This window comes from Procambarus clarkii, chromosome 68, assembly GCF_040958095.1.
Source record: "Procambarus clarkii isolate CNS0578487 chromosome 68, FALCON_Pclarkii_2.0, whole genome shotgun sequence".
In the NCBI taxonomy this organism is placed as follows: domain Eukaryota; kingdom Metazoa; phylum Arthropoda; class Malacostraca; order Decapoda; family Cambaridae; genus Procambarus; species Procambarus clarkii.
This window is the reverse complement of record NC_091217.1, coordinates 15,388,038-15,400,220: the sequence shown is the minus strand read 5'-3', so window position 1 is coordinate 15,400,220 and position 12,183 is coordinate 15,388,038. Positions and strand designations below refer to the sequence as shown.

General features: G+C 42.3%; 1 protein-coding gene across 1 annotated transcript in view; it reads left to right on the top strand.

Annotated features, from left to right (window-relative positions):
• LOC138355656 (alpha-1-macroglobulin-like) overlaps positions 1–2,889 on the top strand; it is a 51,234-nt gene extending 48,345 nt beyond the window's left edge. The window contains exons 3-5 of the mRNA XM_069310978.1: positions 277–518; positions 2,430–2,546; positions 2,803–2,889. Of these exons, the coding sequence (XP_069167079.1) occupies positions 277–518; positions 2,430–2,546; positions 2,803–2,889 (446 nt within the window). The remainder of the gene's footprint in view (positions 1–276; positions 519–2,429; positions 2,547–2,802) is intronic.
• Positions 2,890–12,183: the final 9,294 nt, after the last annotated feature.

The window sequence follows — 12,183 nt, the reverse complement described above, 5'->3', positions numbered from 1 at the left end:
GATAGTGGTGAGAGGGAGGAGTGGTAAAGTGAGAAAGAAGGGGACAGAGGAGGGGAAGGGGGGTGGGTATAGGGGGGGGAGGGGGGAAAGAAGAATGGTAGAAGGTGGCGTGGGTGACCATCGGACTACCCCCGGCACCGCCGGGGATCCCATCAAGTGACCTATAAAGAAAGAGCTATGAATTATTTCCACGTAGAGTGTAAAACATATGAAGATTTAATTCCTTCTTGATTATTTTGAAGATTATTTATAAATGTTATACTCTGGCATCTTCAGGAAAGACGGAGTTGTGCTATGAGGTGGCGGTGCCAATTAGATCCTCATTATTCTCCGGCTCACTACACGTGTTTGGCAGTGTCGGTGGTGCCAAGATCAACCGGACTGTTGGGCTTAGCCTGACGACCTACAGGAGCAATACTTACATCCAGACAGACAAGTACCTGTATAAACCAGGCCAGAATGTTAAGTTCAGACTCCTTTCTGTCACAGGAGTCTTCCTCAACGTCTCTACTGACCCGGTGAGTTACTTCAACAACTCAGTCAATGAGTGAAGGGACGACGACGTTTCGGTCCGTCCTAGACCATTCTCAAGTCGATTGTGATCATCAATCGACTTGACAATCGACTTGAGAATGGTCTAGGACGGACCGAAACGTCGTCGTCCCTTCACTTTCTAGTATGTGGTCTGGTCAACATATTTCAATCACGTTATTGTGACTCATCATCTGCAGTCAATGAGGCTAAAGCCGCCTCCGTCATGTGTGCCATGTAATAAAGAATTATTTCATCTGTAACTGAGAAATAAAATATTGTCAGAGAAAACTAAACTAAGTAAAAATAGTTCTGAAGTGCAACTAAATATACCAGCTTATATAAGAAGATTTTAAGCTAACCGGAACATGACATGAAAGAAAGTTTGAGGAAATTTTCAGAAACTGGAAAATTATGCTCTAAATTAGATGGAAATTATCATTACTGATAAAAACATTTGAATATATGTGCATGACTAAAACTATATATATATATATATATATATATATATATATATATATATATATATATATATATATATATATATATATATATAATATGTGACGGTAACGCGTTGGTGTTCGGCTGTTCAAAAGCTAGGGGTATGGCCTCGTCACATATAGAAACAAAAAATAGAAAATCTGGAACTTTGTCTGTGGTAAGGTAATGAGAAGACACACACAACACAAGTAAATTTAACAATGAAATTTTAATTACGTTAGAAAAGCAAAACATGAATAAAATGGACATACAAATTCGTATAAGAAAATCAATCAATCAAAATAATAAGAATAATCAAATGACAAAATGAAAAGTTACGTTAAGACAAGTGAGTAATAACAATAGAACAATATACAATCAAATAAGAGGTGCAGGAATATTGGCTTTAAGCTATCACCTCTCTTAGTACACGTAAGCCACAGCTTAGTCTACCAACGAGACGTGTTAACCTGATGAAAGCACTGGATATTCTGAGGACTAAGGTCGTGGTGGCCCCAGACATCAAGTAGTGTGGTGGGTGGAGTGCAGTTGCAGCTGGACCCGCAGCCAATCAGCGATGAGCAGGCGACAAGACAGGTAGTTTGGTGGTTCGAGGTGGAGCAGGTGTTCCTGGCTGCATACGTTTTGCTCTCTGGCAAACCTTGGAGATGTTGTTGTCGTTGTTGGATATTTCTTCCATATTAGTTGTATAGGGATGTATGTATCGACGTATTTTGGAGGGAAGAGCAGGCTCAATCTCTTGAAGGAGATTATCGTCACAATATATATATATATATATATATATATATATATATATATATATATATATATATATATATATATATATATATATATATATGTATATATATATGTGTATATATATATGTGTATATGTGTGTGTATATATATATATATATATATATATATATATATATATATATATATATATATATATATATATATATATATATATATATATGTAGGCTGGGATTATATATATGTATATATATATATATATATATATATATATATATATATATATATATATTTATGTATATTCATATTTATATATAATATATATACTTATATTATGTAAACATTGTTTTTAACTTGTTATCCAAAAAGGTCAGTCTTATTTAGTGTAGTATGATAACTGAGTCGTTTCCAATAGTATAATTCCAATTATTTGAACAATGGGAAACGCATATAAATCCTTAAACTTTTAGTGAGAAAATGACAATTTTCATTAATATTTTAACAGTAGGTACTCACAAACTGAAGCAAATATGTTATAAATTTACCTTGTTTCACAGATAATTACCTAACAGATGCATTATAGTAATAAAATAGTTGCTCTGTTCATTTATTAATAATATAGGTAACTAAATCGATGTTACTAATGTGTTGGTGGGTGACAGTACCCGGAGGTGTGGGTGGAGACGCCCGCCCGAACACGCATCGCCCAGTGGAAGAACGTCAACAACACCGCCGGACTCCTCCATCTCGACTTCGACCTCGCTGACGAGCCCGAGAAGGTGAGATAATGAGGGGTGGGATGGGTGAGAGGAAAGGTGGGAGGGTAAGAGATAATTAGTTTGGGAGAGAAGGTGAGAGTGAGAGATAGGGTGGACGGGAGGAAAGGTGCGATATGGATAGAGAGGTGTGAAACAGAGGAACTGGCAGTGACAAGGAAAATAGACCGTAAAAAGCGACACTCGTGCAGTATAAAGTGGTTGCGAGAGAATGTGTAAAGAAATGGGATAAAATGCTCTTGCTAAATCTCTTTCCCAGCGTGGTCAGTTATACTCGTCACCTTCAACGGGACTGAGACGATTTCTTCTAAAAATCACATTAGAGAAGCCCATGACATCACCCTAAGAAGTGAAATGCTGAATAAAAAACACTTACATATTAGACAAAACCCTAGATGTTAAAAAATTACAAATTCTTGGTGCCCCTCCACATTAAAATCGAATAACTAACCCTAAATACTCAAATAACAAAACTATTCACTTTACCAACCATGAGAATGAGAACATGACTGGAACCCGAGAGCCGTTCCAGTCATGTTCGGACAGTAATGATGACGTTACTGCCCAAAACGCTACGCCCACTTCACCTGACTATTCTTTGTATGTATGGGTAATAGACCCATGCCTCTTACCTTTATTCCTGACGCCGCACCTAATTATATGTACCTGACTTCCCAGCAGCATAAATCCGATAAGTTCTCTCCTATCTCTTGGAAACCGTCAATAGTTATTCCAGTGCGGCAAGTCATCTAATTTCTAACGAAAAAAACTCAACTTCTCCGGGGAACTACAACTGAACTACAAGAGTAGTGACTTTGTTCTTAGATTTATGCACTTCCTGGATGCTAATTACCAATGTCAATAGAACAAATTATTGTTTTAACAACAATATTTTTGTGAACACCACGAAGTGCTCACAAGTTTTTTGTTTTAATATTTTAAAGGTGAGCAGTGCAGCGGTAAAGGGTCCTGAGGATTCAGCTGAATTCCAGGATGCTTTGGTTTTAGTTTAAAACTAGGTATAATAGACAAGAAAGACAGGGGTCATAGCTTTAAACAACCGGCAGCTAGAAAGGCGGTAACCAAGAGCCAAAACTCGTTTCTTCAAGCATAAATAGGTGAGTACAAATTGGTGAGTATTTGTACTCACAAATACACACACACACACACACACACACACACACACACACACACACACACACACACACACACACACACACACACACACACACACAACAACATGGCAGTTAACACTATAATTAAGAGGGCAGCCTCTGCTGCCTGTAGAAATAGATCCCACCTGCTCATCATGGGGGACTTCAATCACGGCAGGATTGATTGGGAGAACAAGGAACCGCATGGAGGCGAGGATACGTGGAGAGCCAAACTACTGGAGGTGGTGACTAGAAACTTCTTAACCCAGCATGTCAGAGAACCCACAAGGATGAGAGGAAATGACGAACCAGCGAGACTCGACCTGGTCTTCACCCTGAACGACTCTGACATAAGAGAAATCGGTTTTGAGGACCCAGTAGGAATGAGCGACCACAGTGTATTGGTGTTTGAGTACCTGATTGAAGAAGGGTTATTGAACTCGAGGAGGGATACCGAAACCAAAAGGTTAGCATACCGAAAGGGAAACTATGAGGAGATAAGAAAATTCCTAACAGATATAGCATGGGAAACAGAGCTCAGGGATAAGACGGCCCAAGATATGATGGACTACATCACGCAAAAATGGAAGGCCGCAGCAAACAAGTTTGTCCAGTCCAAAAGAAAAACAGTGAAATGAAGATGAGAAACCCATGGTTTAATCAGAGATGTAGGCTAGCTAAGCAGCAAAGTAAAAGGGCATGGAGAAACTATAGGAATAACAGGACACTGGAGAGCAGAGAAAGATACCAGAATGCCAGGAATGAATATGTCAGGATGAGAAGAGAGGCAGAAAGACAATACGAAAATGACATCGCAAGCAAGGCAAAAACTCAGCCTAAATTGCTGCATAGCCACATCAGAAGCAAAACAACAGTAAAGGAACAGGTTATGAAATTAAGAATAGGGGCAGAAGGATTCACTACAAACGACAAGGAAGTGTGTGAGGAACTGAATAAGAAATTCCAAGAGGTCTTCACCTTAGAGCAAGGAGAAATCCCAGAGATAAGAGAGGGAATAGCTAACCAGGAACCACTGGAAGAGTTTGAGATTACCAGCGGGGAAGTAAGGAAGTGTTTACTAGAGTTGGATGTGACAAAGGCTATAGACCCAGATGGAATCTCCCCTTGGATACTAAAGGAAGGAGCAGAAGAACTGTGCCTCCCACTCTCCATAGTATATAACAAATCACTGGCAACAGGGGAACTGCCAGAAATTTGGAAAGCAGCTAACGTAGTCCCGATATACAAGAAAGGGGATAGACAGGAGGCACTGAATTACAGGCCAGTGTCCCTAACTTGCATACCATGCAAGATGATGCAGAAGATTGTGCGAAGAAAGCTAGTGCAGCACCTGGAGCGAAAGAACTTTGTAACACAGCATCAAAATGGATTCAGGGATGGAAGGTCCTGCCTCACAGGGTTACTTGAATTCTACGACCAGGCAACAAAAATAAGGCAAGAAAGAGAAGGGTGGGCAGACTGCATATTTTTGGATTGTCAGAAAGCCTTTGATACAGTGCCACACAAGAGGCTAGTGAAAAAACTGGAGATGCAGGCTGGAGTGAAAGGGAAGGTACTCCGTTGGATACAGGAGTACCTAAGTAACAGGAGACAACGAGTCAGTGTGAGGGGTGAGGTCTCAGATTGGCGAGACGTTACGAGTGGAGTACCGCAGGGGTCGGTCCTTGGGCCTATACTGTTTCTGATATATGTAAATGATCTCCCAGAGGGTATAGAATCGTTTCTCTCAATGTTTGCCGATGATGCAAAAATTATGAGGAGGATTGAAACTGAGGACGATAGTAAGAGGTTACAAGATGACCTAGACAGACTGAGTGAATGGTCCAACAAATGGCTGTTGAAGTTCAACCCGAGTAAATGCAAATTAATGAAAATAGGCAGTGGAAATAGGAGGCCAGATACAGGATACAGAATAGGAGATGAAGTACTTAATGAAACGAACAGAGAGAAAGATCTAGGAGTTGATATCACACCAAACCGGTCTCCTGAAGCCCACATAAAGAGAATAACGTCTGCGGCATATGCGAGGCTGGCTAACATCAGAACAGCGTTCAGGAACCTGTGTAAGGAATCATTCAGAATCTTGTACACCACATATGTAAGACCAATCCTGGAGTATGCGGCCCCAGCATGGAGCCCGTACCTTGTCAAGCACAAGACGAAGCTGGAAAAAGTCCAAAGGTATGCCACTAGACTATTCCCAGAACTAAGAGGCATGAGTTACGAGGAAAGGCTGCGGGAAATACATCTTACGACACTGGAAGATAGAAGAGTAAGGGGAGACATGATCATAACCTATAAAATCCTCAGAGGAATCGACCGGGTAAACAAGGATAAACTATTCAACACTGGTGGGACGCGAACAAGGGGACACAGGTGGAAACTGAGTACCCACATGAGCCACAAAGACGTTAGAAGGAACTTTTTCAGTGTCAGAGTAGTTAACGGATGGAATGCATTAGGCAGTGATGTGGTGGAGGCAGACTCCATACACAGTTTTAAATGTAGATATGATAGAGCCCAGTAGGCTCAGGAATCTGTACACCAGTTGATTGACAGTTGAGAGGCGGGACCAAAGAGCCAAAGCTCAACCCCCGCAAGCACAAATAGGTGAGTACACAGGCAGTTGTAGCTGGTAAGGTGCTCCAGTGGATAAGGGAGTACCTGAGCTTCCTATTGCAGAGAGTTACGGTGAGGGGTGAGACCTCAGATTGGCGTGAAGCCACCAGTGGAGTCCCACAGGGCTCTGTACTCGGTCCTATCTTGTTTCTGATATATGTAAATGATCTCCCGGAGGGTATAGATTCATTTCTCACAATGTTTGCGGACGATGCCAAAATTAAGAGAAGGATTAAGACAGAGGAGGACTGCTTGGGGCTTCAAAAAGACCTAGACAAGCTGAAGGAATGGTCAAGCGAATGGTTGTTAGTTTAACCCAAGCAAATGTAATGTAATGAAGCTAGGTGTAGAGAGCAGGAGGCCAGTTACAAGGTACCATCTGGGAGATGAAATACTTCGAGTCAGAGAAAGAAAAAGACTTGGGGGTTGCTATCACGCCAAACCTGTCTCCTGCAGCTCATATCAAGAGGATAACATCAGCGGCTTATGCCAGGCTGGCCAACATAAGAACGGCATTCAGAAACTTGTGTAAGGAATCATTCAGAACTTTGTATACCACATATGTTAGGCCAATCCTGGAGTATGCAGCCCCCAGCATGGAGTCCATATCTAGTCAAGGATAAGACTAAACTGGAAAAGGTTCAAAGGTTTGCCACCAGACTAGTATCCGAGCTGAGAGGTATGAGCCACGAGGAGAGACTACGGGAATTAAACCTCACTTCGCTGGAAGACAGAAGAGTTAGGGGGAACATGATCACCACATTCAAGATGCTCAAGGGAATTGATAGGGTAGATAAAGACACTCTATTTATCACAAGGGGCACACGCACTAGGGGACACAGGTGGAAACTGAGTGCCCAAATGAGCCACAGATATGTTTGAGAGAACTTTTTTAGTGCCAGAGTGGTTGACAGATGGAATGCATTAGGAAGTGATGTGGTGGAGGCTGACTCCATACACAGTTTCAAGTGTAGATATGATAGAGCCCAATAGGCTCAGGAAACTGTACACCTGTTGATTGACGGTTGAGAGGCGGGATCAAAGAGCTAAAGCTCAACCCCCACAAGCACAACTAGGTGAGTACACACACACATACACACACACACACACACACACACACACACACACACACACACACACACACACACACACACACACACACACACACACCTACCTGCGGCCTCTGCGGCTTGTAGAAATAGATCCCATCTGTTCGTCATGGGGGACTTCAATCATAGAAGGATAGACTGGGAGAACAAGGAACCGCATGGTGGTGAGAGTACGTGAAGAGCTAAACTATTGGAGGTGGCGACAAGAAACTTCTTAAGCCAGCATGTCAGGGAACCCGCAAGGATGAGAGGAAACGATGAACCAGCGAGACTTGACCTAGTCTTCACTATGAACGACTCCGACAAAAGGGATATCGGTTTCGAGGCCCCGGTGTAGGAATGAGCGAACACAGTGTACTGACGTTTCAGTATCTGGTTGAAGAAAGGATAAGGAAATCGAGGAGGGGAACTGAAAACAAAAGGTTGGCATTTAGAAAGGGAAACTATGAGGAGATAAGGAAGTTTGTAATAAACATAACATGGGAAACTGAGCTCAGAGGAAAGACGGCCCAAGACATTATGGACTACATCACCCAGAAGTGTTAGGAGGCAGCAGACAAGTTTGTCCCGGTCCAAAAGAAAAACAACGAAACAACGAAATGAATGAGAAACCCATGGTTTAACCAGAGATATAAGCTGGCTAAGCAACAACGTAAAAGGGCATGGAGAAACTATAGAAACAACAGGACACTCGAGAGCAGGGAAAGACACCAGAGTGCCAGGAATGAATTTGTCAGGTTGACAAGAGAGGCAGAAGGGCAATACGACAATGACATTGCAAGCAAGGCAATGACTCTACCTAAATTACTTCACAGCCACATCAGGAGAAAAACAACAGTAAAGGAACAGGTAATGAAATTGAGGATAGGAGCAGACAGTCACTACAAACGACAAGTGTGCAAGGAACTGAATAAGAAATTCCAGGAGGTCTTCACATTAGAGCAAGGGATAAGAGATAAGAGAGGGAATAGTTAACCAGGAACCACTAGAAGAGTTTGAGATTGCCAGTGGGGATGTAAAAAACTCTTGCTAGAGTTGGATTTGACATAGGCTATAGGCCCAGATGGAATCTTCCCATGGATACTGAAGGAAGGAGCAGAAACACTGTGCCTGCCACTCTCCAAAGTGCATAACAAATCACTGGTAACAGAGGAATTGCCAAAAATTTGGAAGACTACTAATGTAGTCCCGATATACAAGAAGGGGGATAGACAGGAAGCACTGAACTACAGGCCAGTGTCCTTACATTGCATACCATGCAAGCTGATGGAGAAGATTGTGCAAAATAGCTAGTGGAACATCTGGAGCGAAAAAACTTTGTAACACAGCATCAACATGGATTCAGGCATGGCAAGTCCTGCCTCACAGGGTTTCTTGAATTCTACGACCAGGCAACAAAAATCAGGCAAGAAAGACAAGGGTGGGCACACTGCATATTTTTGGATTGCCAGAAAGCCTTTGATACAGTACTGCGCAAGAGGCTAGTGAAAAAGCTGGAGATGCAGGCTGGAGTGAAAGGGAAGGTACTCCGTTGGATACAGGAGTACCTAAGCAACAGAAGACAGAGAGTCAATGTGAGGGGTGAGGTCTCAGATTGGCGAGATGTTACAAGTGGAGTTCCACAGGGGTTAGTCCTTGGACCTATAATGTTTCTGATGTATGTAAATGATCTCCAGAGGGTATAGACTAGTTTCTCTCAATGTTTGCTGATGATGCAAAAATTATGAGGAGGATTGAAACAAAGGATGATAGTAGGAGGCTACAAGATGACCTAGACAGACTGAATGAATGGTCCAACAAATAGTTGTTAAAGTTCAACCCGAGTAAATGCAGAGTAATGAAACTAGGCGGTGGAAACAGGAGGCCAGACAAAGGATACAGAATAGGAGATGAAGTACTTAATACAACGGACAGAGAGAAAGATCTAGGAGTTGATATCACACCAAACCTGTCTCCTGAAGCCCACATAAAAAGAATTACGTCTGCGGCATATACGAGGCTGGCTGACATCAGAACAGCCTTCAGGAATCTGTGTAAGGAATCTTACAGAATCTTGTATGCCACATATGTAAGACCAATCCTAGGGTATGCGGCCCCTGCGTGGAGCCCGTACCTTGTCAAGCACAAGACGAAGCTGGAAAAAGTTCAAAGGTATGCAACTAGACTAGTCCCAGAACTAAGAGGCATGAGTTACGAGGAAAGGCTGCGGGAATTGCACCTTACGACACTGGAAGACAGAAGAGTAAGGGGAGACATGATCACTACCTACAAAATCCTCAGGGGAATCGACCGGGTAGACAAGGACAAACTATTCAACACAGGTGGTATGCGAACAAGGGGACACAGGTGGAAACTGAGTACCCACATGCCCCACAGGGACGTTAGAAATAACTTTTTCAGTGTCAGAGTAGTTAACAGATGGAATGCATTAGGGAGTGATGTGGTGGAGGCTGACTCCATACACAGTTTCAAATGTAGATATGACAAAGCCCAGTAGGCTCAGGAATCTGTACACCAGTTGATTGACAGTTGAGAGGCGTGACCAAAGAGCTAGAGCTCAACCCCCGTAAACACAAATAGGAGTACAAATAGGTGAGTACACACACACGTGTGTGGTCTTGGATATTATAGGAAAGAAGATTACAAGATGATAAGAGAATATCTGGGACAAGTGCAGTGGGAAGAAGAATTAAAAGGAAAAAACGGTACTAGATGTGATGAACCTAGTCAAGTGGACATGAAAGGAGACCGAAGAGAGTTTTATACGAAGAGTAAAGGAAAAAGGTAGGAGGGAATATAAAAACCCATGGTTTAATAAACAGTGGCAGGAAGAAACAATGAGAAACAGGAGGGAGTGGAGAAAGTACTGAGGACAAAGGACAGAGGACATTAAGGTTAGATGCAACAGAGCTAGGAATGAATACAATAATATAAGGAGAGTATCTGAAAAGAATTATGAAACGATATTGCAATGAAAGATAAAAAGCAACCTAAATTACTGCATATAAAATGGAAAGTGTCGGTGAACTACCAAGTAACACGACTAAAGAAAACAGATGGGGTATATACAGACAGCGACACGGAAGTCTGTAAGGTACTGAATACCAGTGTCCATGGAGCGTTCACAGCCGAGCCTGAGCAGCTCCCATTGTTAGAAAAAGTTATGACCCAAGATGAGAGACTAACAGATATAGAGGTGACAGCAGAGGAAGTAATAAAACCACTGACAAAACCGGATGAAACTAAAGCAGTTGGACCAGACAATGTATCACCGTAGATACTAAATGGGGCAGCGCAGGCCTTCGGTGTGCCTCCAGAAAATATCTTTAATGAGTGTCTTATGAGATGAGATTTGCCCACTTGCTGGAAGAACGCAATATGGTACCAATTTAAAAAAAAAGAGATAGGAAAGAGCCACTTAACTACAGACCAGTATCACTGGCAAGCATCCCTTGTAAAGTACTTGAAAGAATAATCGCGTTAAGACTGGTCACACAGTTTTTGTGTGACCAGAACATTAGGCATGTAAACAAACATCAATATGGGTTCAGAGAAGGAAAATCATACCTTACAAACCTTCTGGAATGCTATGATAAGGTAAAAAGAATAAGGCAGGTCAGAGAATGATGGGCAGACTGCATATATCTGGACTGCCAAAATAGCCTTTATTACAGAACCGCAAGGAGACTGCTATTCAAACTTGAGAGGCAGGTGGGAATAACGGAAAGACCCAAGCATGGGTAAGGAAATACCTAACAGGAAGGAGCCAGAGAGTAACGGTACGGGGCGAGAAGTCGGACTGGCGAACAGTAACAAGTTGAGTACCTCAAAGATCGGTGCTGGGACCAGATGTATTTTTAATACGTAAATGACTTAGTAGGCGCTTCAGGAGTAGTCTTATACGTCGATGTTCTCGGATGACGCAAAATTAATAAGAGCTGTGACAGATGAGGATTGTAGAATCCTCCAATAGGAATTGAACAGGTTGCAGAGATAGTCAGGGAAATGGCTACTGGAGTTCAACACTAGTAAATGTAAAGTTATGAAAATGGGATTAGATGAGAGGAGACCAAAGGGACAGTACAAAATGAAGGGGAACTACATTCAAGAATGTAGTCTCGAGAAAGACGCTTTGAGAAAAAGACCTGGGGGAGGACATAACACCTAATTAAACTACTGATGCACATATAAGTAGGATAACGACTCTACGCTGGCACAAGTTAGAACATAATTCAGAAACCTAAGTAAGGAGACATTTAGTGCGCTTTACCAGTGAGACCAGACCTACGTGAGACCAGTCTTAGAGTATGCCGACCCATCATGGAGCCCCTACTTGAAGAAACATATAAGGAACCTGGAGCAGGTTCAGAAGTTTGTGACGAGGCTCGTCCCAGTGTTACACGGGATGGGATATGAAGAGCGCCTGAAGGAACAGAACCTGATGCTAGAAAAAAAAAATGTAGGGAAGGAACTATCAGGAGAAAGCGCCAAGCCATTACGACTATATAACACTGGGAAGGGGTCAGGATAAGGATTTGGGATGGGACGGGGGAAAGTAATGGTGCCCAACAACTTAAACGGTCGAAGATTGAACGCCGACCTGCATGAAGCGAGACCATCGCTCTACCGTCCAGCCCAAGTAAAAGAGGGAGATGGGGATATCTTAGAAACATAAAATACTTAAGGGGATTCTTAAAGTGGTAATCGACGAAATGTTATCACTGAATACTTACAGAA